The following is a 20,874-nucleotide window of genomic DNA, read 5'->3' as shown; positions in this document are numbered from 1 at the left end:
ATAACATTTTCTGACTACAAAGGTAATGCATATTCATTTTAGAAAGGTTAGGAAATACAGGAAAACACAAAGAAAGAAATTACATTATTTGCAGTCCTACCACTGCTGATATTTTAGTATGCCTTAAGGTCTATTTCATGTGTATAATTATTTCGTTGTTAGTGCCATTGAGTCGATTCTGACTCCTGGCAACCCTGTGGACAGCACAGCGGAAACCTGCCTGGTCTTTTTGCACCATCCTCTCACTTTCTGGCGCTATATCAGACAATCCTCCACTGCTATTCATAGGGTTTTCATGGCCAATTTTTTTGGAAATGGATGGCCAGGTCCTTCTTAGTCTGTCTTAGTCTGGAAGCTCCGCTGAAACTTGTCCACCATAGGTGACCCTGCTGATATTTGAAATACCGGTGGCACTGCTTTCGGCATCACAGCAACATGCAGCTGCCATAGTCTGACAGCCAACAGACGGGTGGTGTGGTTCTCTGACCAGAGAACGAACCTGGGCAGCAGTGGTGAGAGCACCGAATCCTAACCACTAGACCACCAGGGCTGGCTTGTATATAAAACATAGGAAAATATAATGTTTAAATGGATAAGAAATGAAACATAGCACCTTATCCAGAGGACGGTTTAGTCTTTGAAGTTAGCATTTTTGCCTTCTACTCTCGTTCCAGCATCTAATCATGGTCCTGAGATGAAAGTACTTCCTTGAAATCACATGGCAAGGTTGGCAGTGATGCTGCTGTTCTTCACTTGGTCCTTATCTGCCTGCCCAGGATTTTAATATAGAGAGATAAAATGAGACAATAACAGGTTCTTTCTTTCTTTTAACAGAGAAAGGATTGTTTTTCTATTGCCACCCAAAGGTAAAATTGGTCTTCACTAAGCAAGGAACAAGTGATCAAATGTGTGTGGGAAAAATTACTACATAGGCCCTCCAGAAAACACAGCTCTTGTTTATGTAGCAAAATTTTAGAAAGATTTTCAAGATTTATTTTCATTGTGATGCTTATAGGATAAGATAGTCTTGTAAGCATAACTGTGGTTCTTTTGATAGTCTCTTCAAATATATAAATCCCTGCTTCAAAAATAACCTGAAAAGAAAACGACTCTGGGTTACATTTAGTGGAGTGGCAGCAAAATGCCTATCAAACACTCATCTCTTGCTCTTAATGGTATCTAGAATCTCTAAGTCAAGAGAGAGGAAATTTATAACTCACAAAGGCATATACATGCACAGGGTTTGATGATCTTGAGACATAATCCCTTTGAATAAATAGTTTTCAAGAGAAAACCTTTAGAAAAAAATCCCTTATTTTTCCCCCCAAAGAAAATACTGAATTATTATACTTAGGAGAATTTTCAATCAACTAGCGTTCCTACTCAATTAAGTATTTGTCTAACATTCTCTCTTCTCATATTCTGGAAACCAACTTGATAGCCTTGCAGTACTTTATATACAGGCAGCTGGTCTTTCTATTGTAGCATCTTTCTTCTTATAAATCTTCCATCAGTCCAGACAAGCAACATCTGAATTAACACCTTTGAATCACTTTAAGTCTTAATTTTGTCTGTCACTGTGGATGGTTCAGATGCAGTCATATATTTATTCATATCCCTGGGAAGACCACTTTAAAGTTTCCAGCCCAATTTGGTATATGCAGCTGTGCAGAGTCTTACATAATCCAGTGGCCCTTGCTGATGGTCATAGCTAAAGTCACATCACTGTCTGTTAAAATTCCTCACTGGTGTGATATGCCAAATTTTTGGTGTTTTATGTCATGGGGATTTTATATCTTCTTTTTGCCTCAATCTTTTCTTCTGGCTTCCCAGCCTTCTCCTTATATTTAAAAGTATAGTGTCAGACACTAAAATCAGACTCTGCTAAGAGGACTTTGGACAGTCTTTGTACTTCTCAAAAGTATAGTCAGGTTTGGTGTCTATTCTTTTGAACATAATAGGGCATGTCCTTTGATCTTACTTGAAATAATTTCTGTTGCCGTGGGAAGAAATGGGCTTTAGAATCAGAGACCAACTTGAATTTAAACTCTAGCTCCATCACTTACTAGCTGCAAGTTGCTTAACCTCTTTGTTTCTTCATCTATAAAATAGAGATAGTGACCGCCTCATGGTAAGGTTGTGAAAAATTAAATGAGAAAACATGTTAACTTGACTAGCACAATACCTGGCCCATGGTGAACATGCAATGATGTTAGTTCTTCTCTTATTTTACTGATGTAGGAAATAAAATTCTGGACTAGACAATGGGTCTGGTCAAGTGGGCCACTTATGTTCTTTCCAAACATGACTTTTCAGTTTTTGAATAGCACAAGGCAAAGCAGAAGTTCTCAAGTCATTTGGATTTATTTAGTATACTTTCAGCAAGTTTTTACTAAACATCTATTACATGCCAAAAACTGTACAAGAGAGATACGGAGCTAAATAACATAGTAAATCCTTATCTCCCAAGGAGCTCATAGTCTAATGGAAAAGACAGATGACTAAACCAATAATGACAGGGTACAATGGGAACAAAAGAGGAATGGTTTCTAAACATACTTTAGACAGCCAGGGAAAACTTCCAGAAGAACTGACACTTGAGCTGAGCGTGGACTTCCAGACAGAAGGAACAATGTTGACAATATTTACAAAGGCATGGAGGCAAAAGAAAGCATGCTCTGTTCTAGGAACTGCAAATAGTTTTGAATTAATGGAGAGAAGGGTGTATGTGGAGGTGGAGCAGAGTGAAGCTGGAGAGGGGGTAGGAGTCAAATTTTAAAGTATTTTCTGTGTCTTACTAAGGGATCTGAACTTTAAGCAGAAGGCGACGGAGAACCACTGAAGGGTTTTAAGCTGCAAAGTGGAATTGCAATGTTTCATTTTAGAAATAGACACTTTAGAAGCAGAATAGAGGATGCATTCAAGGAAGGTTTGGGATGAGAAAGAAGAAGGAAGAGAGGAAAGAAGAAAAACTGTTTAGGACGTTTGTAGTAAGCTAGGTGAGGTATTATAAGAGCCTGAATGAAGATAGTTAATGTGGTAACAGAGACAAGCAGATACATAAGGGAGATATTGAAGTGGAATACAGATGACCTAACGATATAAATCTATGGGGGGTGGTGGATGAGTGTAAGGAAGGCATTGAAGATGATTCTCAGGCTGCTTGCGTGGAAGGCTGGATGGATGATGGTGCCGTTTACCAATATAATAGAAGTGATGGAGGAAGTTCAGGTGGGCTGGTGCAGGCAGCAGCTGAGATGAGTTTAGTTTGGGGCCGATTGCATTCCATATGCCTGGGAGGATGGCCAGTAAGTAGTTGGCTGTGTTGTCCAAGAGATCTGGACAACAGAGCCAACTGGAGAGGTTGATATGTGAGAGTGCTGTAAATGGTAGTCCAGCCCCACTGTTATCAGTTTTCCTTATATTTCCAATGACTAACACATATTAGGTGATCAGTAAATATTTGTTGAATTGATATTACTGTGGCTACAGCTTCTACCTTTGGTCTCCTCTGTATATGCTTTGAAAAAAACAATTGATCTATCTAATTTTACTCAGTGGTAGGCAACTTTGGGCCAGATGGTGCTAGCTTAAGCAATGTTTAATTCACAAATGGCTTCTTGATGACAGACCACCACCTATCACTTGAGCAGACTGGTGTAAAATTGGCTCTTACTTGATTATCTTAGGTATTTTCCTTGTTATTAATCAGCCTTCTCAGCTGTGAAAAAATTATTTTGCGAAGCCATGAAGTTTCTCTCCGTGTGAATGGGTTTGGATATGCTGTTCACAGTGCTAGAGCTAGCAAATAGCAATTTGAGAAAGCCTAGTTGTTTATTACCAACTGATCTATTTTTGGACAGCTCTATAACAGTTTGTGCCTTACAGATAAGTGCCTTACAACGTAGTACAGAGTGTTAATAGTGTAACTACAAATTCATTCTAGTGTCCCCAGGCCCTAGAGCATTATAGGTGGTCAGATAATGTTGGTTGAATTAAGTGAATGCATATGGTACTTTAGAATGTACAAAGTGCTGTCATATAGATTATTGTATTTGATCTTCAGAACCCTATGAGTCAAACCAGGTGTTATTCTCATTTTAAATATGAGGAAATTCATATACTTTTAGCAAAAGTATTTTATGTATCTCTGATACATTGCAGAGAGAGACGGTTTCTGTTGTCATCTCTCAATTCCATTTTTCATGTCCTTAGTAATTTTCATAATCAGTCAATGAAAGACCTGCCTAATCTGATTCAGTGTATACCACTTTGAGATGCTCTTGAGTTGACTGTTTCAAGATGGCTTAGAAGTAAAGTTGGCCTGAAGTTTTTGAGTGCTGTGCATCTTTTCTTGCCTTAGTAGAGCACTGGTTTATATTGATCACACTGTAGGTTGGTTTACAAGTTAAGGAGCAGCAGTGATTTTTTTTTTAAATATAATACATATAACATGATTTGAGTACTAAAATGTGTAAGCTGGTCCAAGCATATGTCGTTTACTCTAGGAACACCTTTTCAAAAGAATCCCTTTCTGTTATTAAGTTCTATGTAGTGTGTAATATGGTAAATTGATCTTACCAAAATTTCAGGCCTCGGTGGCTTATTTACAGCTTCCTGTTGAGCACATGCAGATGTTACTTTTCGTGACATTTGGCTTCTGTTAGGTTGTGCGTCTTTCAAATGGCTCTTCCTCTTTTCCTACTAGTGTGAATTCCTTCTCTTCTTCCACCTACAGCACCTCTCTTTAAATTTTAGGAATAGGTCCATCTACTGTGATGTTATCTTCTCATCCACATTCTCTTGGAAGTACTTATTTTAGATCTATTTTTCCTGTGGTGTGAGGCAGTTAGGCCAGGAGGGAACTCTCTGTGTTTCCAGGATTTATTTCTAAGGGTTGGAGATGTTGTGTCATTCATCTGTGAAGAAATACATCTCAGCTGCTGGATCACTTTTATTCTGTTTACAAAGAAATTTCACTATTTTTGATATTACATTTAATTCCATGACAATGATTGGATTAAGTCTGTGCTGGACGTACTCAGCTTCTATATCCCTGCCAACCAAAGTCTAGATTTTACCTCCAGTAGGGGCTAGTATGATGATACATGTGGCTTGGAGAAATGAAACATTTTTCAGCCTGATCAGGCTCCTCAAGAATATGTTTTGTTTGACTCAAATTGCATTGTGCCCTGTGCATAGTAATGAGTTAGGTATTAGGAATGGCAAAATAACTCCTTTAAGTGTGAAGACTGTGTGTTACATGGGGAAGACCATAGTAATATGAAGTGCTTGGTACTGTGTGAGGCACATCAAAATTATTTCTCGGAATAACAATGTTCTAAAAATATGACCAAAATGAGCTTGGAACTGCTTAAGCTGCTAACGTGTTTAGTGAACAGCAGTTCTTCCGTTTGACCAGGTCAGGAGCTAAGATTCTTGGTTTATATTAGTATTAATATTTTTGAGGCCTCTTAAAAGTCATTGTTGATTCTCAGAGTTCCCTATATTTCCCACTTATTCCTAATCTTCTTGCTTTTGTATGTGTTCATTCATTTGTAGAATATAAATGGCATTCGCACAGAGGAGGTGGCTGCTGTGACAAAGGGGCCATCTACCAACCCTGACTCAAAATGGGAGGGCCCCAAGCATTCAGTAATTTCTAGTAAGAGCCAAATGACCACCCCGTCGGAGTCTCCACAAAGCTTTGACTTTGGCTCCCTCTCCATAAGCAGCAAAGAGACAGAAGAGACGGAGCAGGGGGCAGCTGGCTATCTTGATATTAAGGAAATGCCAACAGTCCCGAGTGGGGAATGTATGGGAGTGGAGGAACAGGCCAGTGCCTTAAAGTTCTCAGTGTCACCGGCTTCCTCTCAGCTGCAACTTGGTGAAAAAAAGGCAGAGAGTAGTGAAGAACATGTTACACCAGGAGAGCCACTTGGGAAGCAAAATGGATCATTTCTTGCCTCTCGTGTGGGTAACCAGTTCCCCACCCTCATTCGAAGTTTCCAGGTAGTAACTGACTCAGTGATACAGGTCTACTGACTCACTTTGGGAGAGGGCCAGAATCTGTTCTGTGGAGGAGGTGGTGGTGGTGGTGAGGGTAGTAGCCTCTGCTTTGTTCAAAATCACAGAATAAAATTGAAGCTCTTGACTACTACAAAGAAATTTATTCAGAGGAATTAACTCCATGGCTAGCAATGCTTTCTCCCCTGATGACTTAACAAAACTCTTGGGGATAAACTCTAGCTGTTTGTCCTTAGGAAGCTGGTGTAAGTGTGTTCCTCTTTTCCTTGCTCAAGTGTGGGCACTGTAAAGAGGTGAATTTCTGAGACTTCGATGATGAGGAGTTTTCAGTGTTCTGAGACCATGCGCAAAAAATTCAAATACTCTTAATTAAAAGGGGTAACTGATTTTTTTATGAGATTTCAGGCCCCAAATAATTATTTATGTCTTGCAGCCACATAGTACAGCCCACCACTCCCACTGACCCCACTCACAGGGGCTTCCCTGATCATAGGCACTAATCTCCTATGATGAGGTGGATGGCCACTTAACTTTATCACAATCAAATGGTAGTTTTAGGGTGATTTATAGTCTTGGGGAAGGTGAGCTGATGGACAAGAAGCTTTTGATATTCTACTAATGTTCATTCTTCTGAAATTCTGAAATTAATCACCAGGTGGTGGTAGAACTGATTATTTTCTTTCCAGTTTTCCAAATGCTGTTTCTTCTCAATAACTCCAAAGTGAATGTCTGACATTGATTTGAAAGAAGTTAATGAATTCCAGGGTAATGCATTCCAATGCCACTGCTGTTTCGTGTACCATTTGTACTTAGTAGAGGAAATGTGGCTTATTTTCTTAATTGTAATGGTACAGTCACAAAGACAAACAAAAATGACTGCTATTTGGCAAATAGTTTTATGTGCAAATTCTGAAGGTCAGTCTGAAGTGGTTTATATCACCAGTCCTAACTGTCTGATCTTACAGCTTTCCATTAAGCATATGAAAGTGATTACAGTAATGCTGTTCTTTAATATTCCCTCCTGATCTGACACCTTGTCAGGGCTACTTTGGAACAGTGTCCAAGTCTTGGGCAGGGATTGAGCTAGGCCTTTGCTTGATTACAGCTATCACTTTGATCAGATCAATGTCAGAAGCTTAGATCTCCACAGCCTTCAGAAGACTCCGGTAACTGTATTTCATTACTGCTTCACAGCCTCCCCTGGTGAAGACTCAGACTGTCACCATCTCAGATACTGCCAATGCTGTGAAAAGTGAAATCCCAACCAAAGACGTCCCCATTGTCCACACTGAGACCAAGACCATCACTTATGAGGCTGCCCAGGTAGGACACGGTTTGATGTTTCAGAACCAAAGACTGAGTAAACACAATAAATAACCTTTCTTCACAGGGTTTCTAATCATTTGCTACCAATAATGCTAGGCTTTTCTGGGGCAGTTCTTTTTAGAAGAGATTACTGATCTAAGGGTGTCCCAAAACACTTTATTAAAAGCAAAATTGTCTTGGATCTGATTGCTTATATCCACCCAATTCAGTTAGGTAGGCCAGTCTAGTATAATGGTTAAGATCATGGGCTTTGGGCCAAACAAACCTGAGTTCAGGGCCTGGCTCCTCCATTTACTAATGTAAACAACTAATTGAACATCTCTGAGCCTTGATGCCCCACCTCCACCCCACGTGATGTTCATATCTACCTCATGATTTTGTTTTGAAGATTATATAAGGTACAGTACTATATGGAATCAACGTGAGCACCGTGCCTGAAAGCATAACTAATTACAGATATAATAATTATAATCAATTTATTACAATTAAATTAAATTTAAAATCAGATAAGAATTCAAGTATTTAAAATTTTTGTTTACCTCCTACTTTTAGTAAAATTTCTCCTTCATTGTTGGTAATTTGAGTGAGCTAGAGTTGCTTATGTTGAATTGCTGTTTTTTTTTATTTTTTTGTTCACAGAAGCCAAAAGTAAGAAAAATCTTTCCCTTTGTAAACTGAGCTATTAATTCATTCCTGCAACAAATATTTGTTGAGCATTTATATATCTGGCCTAAGCAGTGTACACGTCAGAGACAGGCCCTACCCTCTGGAACTTACATTTTAGTCAGAACAGACGGGCTGTTAAACACATAAACAAATGTATACATTTCACACAATGATAAGTGCCATGAAGAAACTAAAATAGGGGCCAGCCCGATGGTCTAGTGGTTAGGTTCAGCACACACTGCTTCGGCGGCCCAGATTTGGTTCCCAGGTACAGACCTACACCACTCATCTGTTAGTGGCCATACTCTGGTAGCGGTTCACATACAAAAAGAGGAAGATTGGCAGCGGATGTTAGCTCAGAGTGAATCTTCCTCAGCAAAGACAAAAAAAAGAAAGAGAGAAAGAAAGAAACTAAAATAGGATAAAGAGTTAGACAATATGGGATTGCATGAAAGGTTGCTACTTTGGGGCTAGAATAGTCAGGAAAATCTGCTCTGAGGAAGTGACTTTGGCTGAAACCTACAAGATGGGAAGGAGACAGCCACGTGATGCTCTGGCTGGGTGATTTCACCTCAATTCTTTCATTTACTCCTCACATCGCCATGAACTGGATGATGATATCTCCCTGTAGGAAACAGTGTAGCTTGCCAATTAAAAGCATGTGCTTTGCAATTAGACAAAATTTATATCCCAGCTCAACCATGTACTAGCTGGATAACTTTATTTATTTTTTTTTTTTTTTAAAGAGAATTTTGAAGATTTTATTTATTTTATTTTTTTCCCCCCAAAGCCCCAGTGGATAGTTGTATGTCATAGCTGCACATCCTTCTAGTTGCTGTATGTGGGACTCGGCCTCAGGATGGACGGAGAAGTGGTGCCTCGATGCACGCCCGGGATCAGAACCCGGGCCTCCAGCATCGCAGCGCGCGCACTTAACCACCAAGCCACAGGGCCGGCCCTAGCTGGATAACTTTAAACACACCGCTAATCCCTCTAAGCCTCTGGTTCCTCAGCTGTAAAATGGGGATAATACTACCTACCATTGCAAGATTTGAGGGAGGATTAAGTGAAATGATGTCTGTAAAGCACTTGGCGTGTTCACAGATATTCATTCAGTTAATGTTCATATGCTTCCTCCTTCTTTCTCTTATGGTCTGGAGTATGGAATTTGAGTTTGGTAAATAATGAGAGGTTTCTTAAAGTTTTTTTAGCAGTGGTGATATGACATAATTAAAGCAATGATTTCGGAAGATGTGTGCCGAATACATAAAAGTAGGGGGTTGCCTGGAGGCAGGAATATGGCTAGAGTAGGTCTTGGGAGATGCTTGTAAAGAACTGAAGTGTTGAGGCCGGCCCGGTGGCACAAGCGGTTAAGTGTGCACACTCTGCTGCAGTGGCCCGGGGTTCGCCGGTTCAGATCCCGGGTGCGCACCGACGCACCGCTTGTCAAGCCATGCTGTGGCGGCGTCCCATATAAAGTAGAGGAAGATGGGCACGGATGTTAGCCCAGGGCCAGTCTTCCTCAGCAAAACAGAAGAGGATTGGCATTGCATGTTAGCTCAGGGCTGGTCTTCCTCACAAAAAAAAAAAAAAAAAAAAACTGAAGTGTAGCCTGAGGAAATGAGAAGAGCGAGCTGTGTCAAGAGAGACAGAAATGGGGCCGGCCCCGTGGCTTAGCGGTTAAGTGCACGCGCTCCGCTACTGGCCGCCCGGGGTTTGGATCCCGGGCGCGCACTGACGCACCGCTTCTCCGGCCATGTTGAGGCCGCATCCCACATGCAGCAACTAGAAGGGTGTGCAACTATGACATACAACTATCTACTGGGGCTTTGGGGAAAAAAAAGGAGGAGGATTGGCAGTGGATGTTAGCTTAGAGCCAGTATTCCTCAGCAAAAAGAGGAGGATTAGCACGGATCTTAGCTCAGGGCTGATCTTCCTCACAAAAAAAAAAAAAAAAAAAAAAAAAGAGAGACAGAAATGAATGAATAGGACTTGATAGTGAATGAGACAGAATAAAGAAGGAATAGGAAATTAAGATTGTGTACACTATTAGCCAGAGGAGGTAGGAAAGAATTACTTGTGTATGGGGGGGACATCTTTAAGTTGTCGCTACCATGGAAACAACCTGTCTATCCATAGGGAACAAGTTAAATAAATTGTGGTACATCCAATTAAGTTAATTCTATGCAGCTATTAAAGAAAGATTCTGGTGGGAATAATCTATGTGATAAACTGGTAAATGAAAAAGCACAGTGCAATATGGTATAAATAGTATGCTACTGTTTTTGGGAGGGAAAGGGATGTATGTACAGCTGTGTGTGTACAAGCTTGTATATGAATATACTATCTCTGAATGGGTACTCAAAACCAAAACCAGTGGTGGCTTCTGATGAGGAAGACTGGGACTGCAGGTCTGTGGTCAGGATTGGAAGGGAGACTGTACTCTATTTTGAAGTTTTTGAATTTTGTAGCATATGCATAAAAGTTGTTAGGGCCACTCTGACTACGGAAGCCCATGTGGTCTGAGTGCAGCCCCTACAAAAAAAGGTAAAAGGAAGCAGTCATTTTTAAATCTCCTAACATGTAAGAGCAATATAGAGGCAGTGTGATGTGCTAGATAAAGTGTGTGGGCTTTGGAGTTAGAGAAACTTGGACCTTAATCCCAACACTTGCTAGTTTTGTCGTCTGTGGCAAGTCACTTAACCTCTTTGAGCCTTAGCTTTCTCTTCTGAAAAATATACCTTTATAAGGTTATTGAGATAAAGATAATATTTTCCTGGCACATAGTAGCTATTCGAAAATGGTAGCTATTGTTATAAATCAATCTTTATTTCATTTTAACCAGGCTTAAGACAGTCAGCCAAGATACAAATTGTTTCTTATTATTGATGCTAGACAGTGGAGTATGGTGGGGAAAAGTGTTGACTTGGGAATCAGATTTCCTGGGTTTGAACCTGCTCCAGCACTTACTAGTGTGCAGTTAAGTTACTGAATCACTCTGTGCCTCAGTTTCCTTGTTTGTAAAATGGAGCTAACAGTAGTTCTACCTAATACGGTTGTTGCGAGGAATAAGTGAAATAATGTACATAAAATGTGCATTTCAGAATGTGCATTTCAAATTAAGTTGTCACTACTATGGAAACAACCTAAATGGTCATCAATAGGAAACAAGTTAAATAAATTATCATACATCCAATTAAGGTAATTCTGTGCTGCTATTAAGAAAAGCTTCTGGTGGGCCAGCTCCAGTTGCCTAGTGGTTAAGGTCAGTGCATTCTGCTTCGGTGGCCCAGGTTTAGTTCCCAGGCACAGACCTGCACTGCTCTGTTAGCAGCCATGCTGTGCTGGCAGCCCACATACTAAAAATAGAGGAAGATTGGCATGGATGTTAGCTCAGGGCAAATCTTCCTCAGCAAAATAAAGTAAAATAAAATAAAATAAAATGTTAAAAGAAAAGAAAAGCTTCTGGGGGAGGGGGAGGGTGAAAGGGTTAAAGAGGCACATATGTATGGTGATGGATAAAAACTAGACTATTAGTGGTGAACACAATGTAGTCTATACAGAAACTGAAATATAATGTACACCTGAAATTTACACCATGTTATATGCCAATATGACCTCAATAAGATAATTAAGAAAAAACTAAATGCAAAAAAAAATGCTTCTGGTGGGAATAATCTACATGATAAATTGGTAAATGGAAAAGCACAGTGCAACATGGTGTAAGTAATATGTAGAAAAAAGTACGTGGCACATAATAAACACCAGATAATTATCTGCTGTTGTTATTTATTTATATAGTATAACTATTTCTGCATCTGTTTTTATCATCTTGCCAGACAAGTAAGCCCAGAAACCTTTTTTTTATTCTTCCACAATTCCCACACTTTAGGAACTTGGTGAGAGGAAATAGGGAGCCAGAATAGGGTTTTACTGTTTGTATATATGTGCTTGTGTGTTTGCTTGAGGTACAATTTATATACAGCGAAATGCACAGATTTTAAGTGTTCGACTTGATTGGTTTTGACAAATGTATGTACCTGTGTAACCAAGACACATTTGGGATACAGAACATTTCCATTACTCCTGAACTTTCTTCATAGCCTTTTCCAGTCAATCTCTACCCCTCTAGGCAGCCATAGCTCTCATTTCTATCACCATAGCTTAGTTTCGCCTGTTCTTGGACTTCATATAAATGGAAGTATACAGTAGTATACTTCTGTGTCTGAACGTGTTTTTCAGATTCATCCATGTTATATGAACCCACAGTTCACTGTTTTTTTGTTTTTTTTTTTTAAAGATTTTATTTATTTATTTTTTCCCCCCAAAGCCCCAGTAGATAGTTGGATGTCATAGCTGCACATCCTTCTAGTTGCTGTATGTGGGATGTGGCCTCAGCATGGCCGGAGAAGCGGTGTGTTGGTGCACGCCTGAGGATCCGAACGCGGGCCACCAGCAGCGGAGGGCGCGCACTCAACCACTAAGCCACGGGGCTGGCCCCTCACTGTTTTTTATTGTTGAATGGTATTCCATTGTTTGAGTATACCACAATTTGTTTATTCTTTCATTTGTTGATGAATGTTTGCGTTGATTCCAGTTTGGGGCAAATATGAGTAAAGCTGCTATAAACATTCAAGTGCAAGTCTTTGTGTGGTCATATGTTTTCACTTAACTTGGGTAAACACTGAAGAGTGGAATTGCTGGGTCCACAGGGTAAATGGATGTTTAACTTTATAAGCAGTTGTCAAAGCCACAGTACCATTTTGAGGAAACATTGGTAAGAGGGTCAAAGAAAAGAGGCCCCATGTGGGAAGAGCGTAAGCTGGAAATCATAACAGTGCCTCTTCCATCTTCCACCTTCAGAGACAGAAAGGGGCGAGTAAAGCGGTGGGTGGGAGGTGGAAAAAGACAGAGTCACAGGTTTGGTAGAGGATGAGCTCTTCAGAAGGGTTTAGTCCTCCTGGCATGCAAATTTATATTCTTATAACAATTTATAAAGTACTTCTATTTCTATAATCTCTTTTGATCTTCACAACAATGTTATGGTGGAGGCAGAGCACATGTTACAGTATTGCCTGTAATAAGTAAGAAAACGAGGGCCGGCCCCGTGGCTTAGTGGTTAAGTGTGTGTGCTCTGCTGCTGTCGGCCCGGGTTCGGATCCCGGGCGCGCACTGATGCACCACTTCTCCGGCCATGCTGAGGCCGCGTCCCACATACAGCAACTAGAAGGATGTGCAGCTATGACATACAACTAACTACTGTGGCTTTGGGGAGAAAAAATACAATAAATAAGATCTTTAAAAAAAAAAAAGAAAAAAAAGAAAACGAAAGCTCAGAGAAGTCAGAATGACTTGCCCGAGGTCCCACAGCTAGTTACTGTCTGAGCCAGGACCCAAACCCCAGTCTTCAGACAAGAAGTTCTTACTGTCCAAGTCCTAGTTCAAACATTTATTAGCTATAGAACCTTGACAAATTATTTAACCTTTCTGGACCTCCATTTTCTTAACTATACGGTGAGTATAATAATAGTACCTACTTCAGATACTGAGAGGGGTAATTGAGGTAACAGCTACATTATGTGTTTGGCACATAGTAGGAGTGCAATAAATACTAGTTGAGTCTGAATCTGAGGGAGATAAGTGGGTCTAGGCTGAAGAAAGTGTTAGTGAACTAGCCAGTGATATACCTGGTATGATGGTGGCAGGTGTGTAAGACTTAGGTGACACAATCTTGTTACCTCTCTGTTTTGTCCAGATTCCTACCTGGAAGGGACCCCAGCCAGGGACTCTTCTCCTTGCTAATTCTCTTTTCCTCCTTCTGCCCACTCCCCAATATCTTCAAGTTTTGGCTCAATGAAATGTGGTCCTGGTTGTAAAAAGGTTGGAGGCCTCTGCTTATAATACAAATGACTTATATGAAGAGGCAGAGAAAGATAGTAACCTGACACGTGTTTTTCTGCAGGGTTCTTTTTTTTTTTTAATTATTTTATTGAGGTCATATTGGTTTATAACATTGTGTAATTTCAGGTGTACACTATTATATCAGTTTTTGTATAGACTGCATCGTGCTCACCCCCAATAGTCTAGTTTTTTTTTTTTTCATTTCCTTTCTTTTTTTTTTTTTCTTCCAATAGTCTAGTTTTTATATGTCACCATTCCTAAGTGCCCCTTTACCCCTTTCGCCCTCCCCCTCACCCCCACCCCTCTGGTAGCCACTAATCTGTTCTTATAATCCGTGTTTTTGTTTATCTTCCACATATGAGTGAAATCATATATATATATACCACATCTTCTTTATCCAATCATCAGTTGATGGGCACTTGGGTTGCTTCCACGTCTTGGGTGTTGTGAGTAATGCTGCAGTGAACATAGGGGTGCATAAATCTCCTGTATTGTTGATTTCATGTTCTTTGGATAGATACGCAGTAGTGGGATAGCTGGATCATATGGTATTTCTATTTTTAATTTTTTGAGAAATCTCCATACTGTTTTCCATAGTGGCTGCACCAGTTTGCATTCCCACCGGCAGTGTATGAGGGTTCCCTTTTCTCCACATCCTCTCCAACATTTGTTATTTTTTGTCTTGGTAATTATAGCCATTCTAACAGGTGTAAGGTGATATCTCATTGTAGTTTTGATTTCTGCAGGGTTCTTTATGAAAATATAATTGCAGTTCTCTAATTCTCCCTCTGAGATGGTGTACAATACCAGTATCAGGTATTTTGGATCATTATTTTCTGAAAAGCGTGTTGGTATAAGCAGCCTCCATCCTCCTAGTCTTGTTTGTTTCCACCTTGGTCATGGGGTTATAGCAGCTCTGAGTCTACTAACGGCCCACATGGTTGCTGATAACTGTTCCTCAGGTTGAGTTTGGCCCCTGCCAACCATCTCTCTTCTCTTTTGCTAATGTCATTTCACAGCCTGATCATAATATGTTTGTTTTGGTCATAATATGGTGAGGTCTAGAGAAACAAGAAGTAGCCCCAGCCCTGTTCTCTATAACAGTATAGATTCATTGTGTAGCCCAGCATTTTAATTACTTTTAAACCCCTCCTAAAATAAAGAGGATCCATTTCAATAATAGTTTTGTTGCCAGAAATATCATTGAGATATTATGTATATTTCCTTCCACTTTGCTCCAAAGGGACGTTTCCTACCTTATTTTCTCTAGTCTCACATCTCGATCTTCAAAGAAGATAGCCTGAGATTCCTTGGCCCCTTAAGCCCCAGCAAGGACCTTTCCTGGTCCTTTCTAGAAAGTTCTACCCTATGGTTCAGAACCTACCCATGCTTTAGCAACCAAGAGTTTATACCTTTCCTGCCTTGGGTGGTGTGTAAAGAGTTCCAGGTTTGTAGAGAGGACAACTGCCACTTATTACTTTTGAGTCCTTGGACAAATCATTCACCTTCTCTGAGCGTGAATCTTACCTAGGAGTGCTAATAAGTCTCTGCCCTTTCTATTTATTTCATAGAACTTGTGTGAGCATCAAAAAGGATGATGTTTTGAAAGCCATTTGTGAACTATAAAATGCTGTACACATGCGCATAGTTATTGTCACTCTTGTTGAACCTGTGTCTACACTCCTGCCTCCTTTTTCTGATCCACGCCTGTCACTGACCCAGTGCTAAGGAAACTGGACCCATTCAACTGTTTTAGAAGGAACCTTCTTCCCAGGGGATTTATTTTATTTATTAATTAAGTAAGGAAATCAGGTTTTTGCTTTAGAATGTACCGCTGAACAGCATAGCTGCATCCTGCAACATTTGCCCACAAGGCTTCCTGAGAGACATGACGGTGGGTTGTGTTTCCTTCTGCAGACTGATGACAGCAATGGGGACTTGGACCCAGGAGTCTTGCTGACAGCTCAGACCATCACATCCGAGACCACAAGCAGCACCACCACAACTCAAATTACCAAGGTAACAGACCAGCTAGAACTTCCTTCTGGAATCCAGTGACATTCCAAGCTTGCTGCCTCTCTGCAAAAAGGACCCCAGTCTGTAAGCAAGGGTTTTCAGCTCCAGCCCTCCTGAGCCAAATTAGTCCAAGTGTCCCCAGTGGGAAGGCCCTGCTGCTTTCCCCAGCAGTGACCCTGGGGAGACCCTGAGAGTATCCCTGCCTCCTTAGTCGTCTCAGGAAGTCACGCGTGCTTGTTCTCTTTACACGTCCGTCAGTCTCTCTGGTCAGCAAGTCCCCTATCTGGCTGTGGAGGTAAGTCTAAAAAGTCAGTTTAAGGGCAGGTATTGTTGGTATTATTATGCAACCATATTTTCCAAACCAAAAATCAGAATTCAAGGTCTGACAAAGAATTTTGATGTCATGTCATAAGGGTCAAGTCCATGGGAACTGTAGTTTAGATGCTGAAATATTGGAATTATTAGAATATTGTTTATAGGAGCAAGAAGGACAGAGTATCTAAAATTGGAACTACTCCCAGAAAATCAGAGACAATCCATATTTGCTGTAGCACTAGAGGAAAATGCATTTTCTTGTAAGTAAGAAATCTAGATTCCTGACCAAGCTCTGTCAACACACAAATGAGTGGAAGTCGGTTACTTAATGTGTCTAGACCTTGGTTTTCCTCATCTGTCGAGTAGGGAAACCTACCCACCCTGAGGGGATCATTTGAGGGTCTTTTGACGTCAATAATATGAAAATACTTTAAAACAAAGAGCCTAATTTCAAGCTGTGTGACATTTTTGTTCATAGTCTTTTGATTTTTTTTTTTCCTCTTGAAAATAATCAAATAAAATATATAGGAAGGGGCCGGCCTGGTGGTGTAGTAGTTAAGTTCGCCTGCTTCACTTCAGCTACCCAGGGTTCACAGGTTTGGATTCCGGCAGGGACCTACACACCACTTATCAAGCTGTGGCAGCATGCCCTATACAAAATAAAGGAAGACTAGCATAGATGCTAGCTCAGGGACAATCTTCCTCAAGCAAAAAGAGGAAGACTGGCAACAGATGTTAGCTCAGGGCCAGTCTTCCTCACACACACGCACGCACACACACAATATATATGTAGAGAGAGAGAGAGGAAAAGAGCAAAAAAAGAAACACCTATCTGTTTTGTTTACTCACTGAATTTCTGTGGTGTTTGGGAGGAAGAAAAAGGGAAAAGTAAATATATAGAGAATTGTGACTTTCTGTTTCACTTATTAAAGATTTTAGCAATCCAAAGGGATAGAGGCATGCTCATTTTAGCAGGTCCAGCCAAGATTTTGGACAAATGGGTGAGAAGGCTGTCCTATCCAGTACCCAGCAGCAGATGAAAATGGAGTGGAGCTTTCAGAATAATCTCTTGCTGTTTCCTTTTTTTTTTTTCTTACTTTCTGTCTCATATGACTCCCTCCCTTTGGTTTCAGACTGTAAAAGGTGGGATTTCAGAGACCCGAATTGAAAAGAGAATTGTGATCACAGGAGATGCCGATATTGATCATGATCAGGTGGGAATGCTAAGGGGATTCTGGGCATGGGAGGTCTCCGTGGGCAGGAAGACTGATGGATGCAGGAGTTGGCCTGCAAAAGACACCACTGCCAGCTTCATCTCCAAAGTGCCCCCTTGGCTACTCTAGCTCTTAATCGAGAAGGACAAAGGGAATCAGACCTCGGAGGCCTGTGGGATGGGGGCCACAGATTGGGGCAGCAAGGACGTGAAATAGAAAGAAAATGGGCTTTGGACTCAGAGACTTGAGTTCAGGTTCTGGTTCTTACCATAGTCTAGCTCTTAACTCTCTGGGCCTCCAGTTCCACCTCCATCAGATGGGCATTATAGCATCTTCCTCTCAAGGTTGTTGTGAGAATCAAGTGAGATATGGGATGACAGCATGTGGCACATAGTGGGCTCCAGGTGGTTGGCACTGTTGCTCTTCGGGGGCTATTGTGCACCTAAACCTGTGCTAGAGACCATGGATGATACCAGACACAGGAAGGTGTGAGCTCTGCCCTCAGAGGGCTGTCAGAGCGGAGACACCTAGAGGGAGCATAGTAGGATGGACTAGAAGTCAGGAGAATTGGAACTTGACTTCTGTCCTAGATGTGTCACTAACTTGCCGTGTGACCTTGGACAAATCACTTTACCTCTGATTTTTTTTCCTCTCCTAAAAGAGAATAGGTTGATCTAGATAATTTCTGGGCCCTTCTGAGTGCTAAAATTCTATGTTTTTATGTTAATTAGGTGCTAATTGTGTGCTACAAGCAATTAGCAAATAATAAGGTCAGGATTAATGTTCCCAATTCTCTCTGCTGGGTGAGGTTAGAACAGTAAAGCTGGAGAGAAGAGGGGGTGGAAGAGACGCTATGCAAATGCTTCTGGAATCTTGACAGGCGTGCTGGAGCAATAATTCTGTGGCCTTTATGCTGATATGCTGAGTGCCTTAAAAAAAAAAAAAGAAAGAAAGACTAAGCTGCAATGCTGACAATTCCCTTGGTAGCGGGGTTGAGACTTAGAGCTGAGAATGCCAGGCTCAGGGTCCCAGCAACAAGGCTGCAAAGCCCAAGTGGAAGGCCTTGCAGCCTGTCTGCACCGGCTCAGTGGATCTGCTGCATCACCAGCCTGCACGCACCCACTCACTGTGAGCCCCTGCTATGTGCTCAGTCAGTGCTAGACGGCAGGAGCAGTGGGATGGGAAGGTGTTTTGGGTTTGGAGTGAGACAGACCCGGGTTGAATCCCGATTCTGCAACTTACTGGCAACTTGCCCTTGAGCAAGTTATTTTACTTCTCTGAGCTATAGTTTCACCATCTGTAAAATCAAGATAATCATAGGTTTATTTCAGGGTTGTTGTGACATAGGGCAAGCATACTTGATAGCTCAGAGAGATGCTCCAGTGTCTCTCAGGTCTCCTAGGTACTGAGGGATACATGGAAGGATAAGACATGGTACAGTCTGGATGGGGAGGGAGGCACTTTAAGAAGGACTGTTCAGGAGAAGTAGTGTGGTGCAGGCTTTCATAGAGAGATAGGTGTAGGCCAGAGTAACCAAAGGGAGGGCTTGGGCTGGGCCTTGAAACATGAGCAGCTGAGTTGAGCAAACAGGATCAGGGAGGAGGAGCAGGGGCCTATAGAGGTGGCAGCTCCAAGAATGGCTTTCATGCAGTCAAAAGACCAAAAGAAGAATTTCCCTTCTTCCCTCGTCCCTCCTAGAGATAGTTCTTAAGAGCCAGGGTCAACAGTCAGCTAGTCAGATCCAGCTGGAGTCCTTTCTGATAGGGGGGCCTGTCTCTGAAAACCCCCATGCCATCAACCGGCCAAAGACTGTGTTGAGCTCTTCCTCCTTGGGGTGCTCTGAGCTTTAGGCTCAGAGACTTGCAGCCCAAGGAGAGCAGTGGTATCATTGTTCTTCTTTGACTTTCCCTCTGCTCCCTCTAGCTTTTCTGAAATGATCAAAACTCCTCCAGATGCTAAAACAGGGTGTCCCTCCAAAACTGAAAGACAGTGTGGTGAAGAGGAAAGTCTGATGGACTTAAGTTAAAATCCCTTTTGCATTACATCCTGGCTGTGAAACATTAAGCACTTTATTTAACCTCTGAAGCTCAGTGTCCTCGTCTATAAAATGGAAATAATGATACTACCCTAATTCATTCAGTTGTTGTGAGGATTAAGTCAATAATAATAAGAAATGTGCTCAGGCCAGTGCATGGCAGCTAATAGGTCTTACCATTCTTCCTTCCTTTCTTCTCTCTACTTTAGCCTAAGACATCTCTTCCTTCTTGTAGCATGCTTCTTTATTTTCCTCTCCTGTCCTGAACTTCACAGTTACCCTCTGTTGAACACAGATTTTGCTTTGCCGTTTAGACTCACTTCTTGAGTGAATCCTCCCAGACCTATGCAGGCAGGTGCAGGTGTCGCCCCTGAAGTCCCTCACTGATTCCTTGAAGACAGCTCCAACCTTCCCTGTCCCTCTGTTTTCAGTCCAAGAGCCTCCCTATGCAGAACAGCGTGGGTAAGGGTGAGCCAAGCGTGAGCTTGGCTTAGCCTAAATGCTACTCTGCAACTACAGACAGAAGGGTTGAATTTGCCAGAGGAATGCTGTCCTGTGGACCCCTGGCTTCCTTGCCTGAAGAGCTTTGTTTCTGCCTTTCTCAGGTCCTTGTACAGGCCATCAAGGAGGCAAAGGAGCAGCACCCAGACATGTCAGTGACCAAGGTGGTCGTCCATCAGGAGACCGAAATCTCTGAGGAATGAGCTCAGGTATGGGCTGTTCTTGCTGGGGTGGAGGGTGCTCACTGTCCCAGCCTCAGAGAGCACTAGAAGGTAACCCTGGCTGCTCCGGGAGCCATTCCCCTGGAGGTGTCCACACTGGGGCTTGATAAAGTGAAGGCAGAGGAGAGGCTGGTGAGGGTGATATAGGAGGTTATTAAGTATTTGGCTCCAACTAAAGCAGCTAGGTCTCCTTGTGTCCCCCTGCCCTTAGCAGTGCCAGCAGTGATGGGTTGGAGGAGATACCCCAGACATGGGTGTAAACCCCCACCCACCTCCTGAATCTTCGTGCGTCCTCCACCTCCCCTTCCCTCTCTTCTCTCTGCTGCTCTGCTCTCTGCTGTCACAGGCATCTCTGGTCCTAAACCTGGGAGGGCCAGAGGAGGAGAACAAAACCAAGAAAAGTGGGACCAGGCTGTCTGGAAATGGGGGGGATTGGGGGACAAGGGAGAAACGGCTGAAGCCCTGGAGCCAGACTAGAGAGTTGGAAGCAGGGTAGCTGCTTTTTGGGAGCCAGAGACCCAGATAAATTTATGCCTAAAAGTCGTTTACTAATGACTTGAAGAAGCCGTCAATCATCAGGTAGGACTGGGCCCTGTAAAACTGCTCAGGCCCGGATTGTCACTCGTGGCCACAAGAACTTGGCAATGGGACT

At 41.9% G+C, this 20,874-nt stretch overlaps 1 protein-coding gene across 16 annotated transcripts in view; it reads left to right on the top strand.

The window, feature by feature from the left end:
* The window catches only part of EPB41 (erythrocyte membrane protein band 4.1), a 184,314-nt gene that overhangs the window by 160,159 nt on the left and 3,281 nt on the right, over nt 1-20,874 (top strand). For 9 of the 16 annotated variants that reach the window (XM_087446422.1, XM_087446415.1, XM_087446420.1 and 6 more), the window contains 5 exons: nt 5,563-6,012; nt 7,222-7,350; nt 15,838-15,939; nt 17,385-17,465; nt 20,106-20,210. In XM_087446422.1, the coding sequence (XP_087302548.1) occupies nt 5,563-6,012; nt 7,222-7,350; nt 15,838-15,939; nt 17,385-17,465; nt 20,106-20,204 (861 nt within the window). In that variant the 3' untranslated portion in view covers nt 20,205-20,210. The remainder of the gene's footprint in view (nt 1-5,562; nt 6,013-7,221; nt 7,351-15,837; nt 15,940-17,384; nt 17,466-20,105; nt 20,211-20,874) is intronic. The other 7 variants (XM_004425849.3, XM_014784045.2, XM_087446425.1 and 4 more) reach the window with 2 other exon arrangements.

The sequence above is a fragment of the Ceratotherium simum genome, chromosome 22 (assembly GCF_057802395.1).
Source record: "Ceratotherium simum simum isolate JZ-2026a chromosome 22, ASM5780239v1, whole genome shotgun sequence".
Taxonomy (NCBI): Eukaryota; Metazoa; Chordata; class Mammalia; order Perissodactyla; family Rhinocerotidae; genus Ceratotherium; species Ceratotherium simum.
The sequence above is the reverse complement of the archived record's forward strand: the minus strand, read 5'-3'. Positions and strand labels throughout refer to the sequence as shown.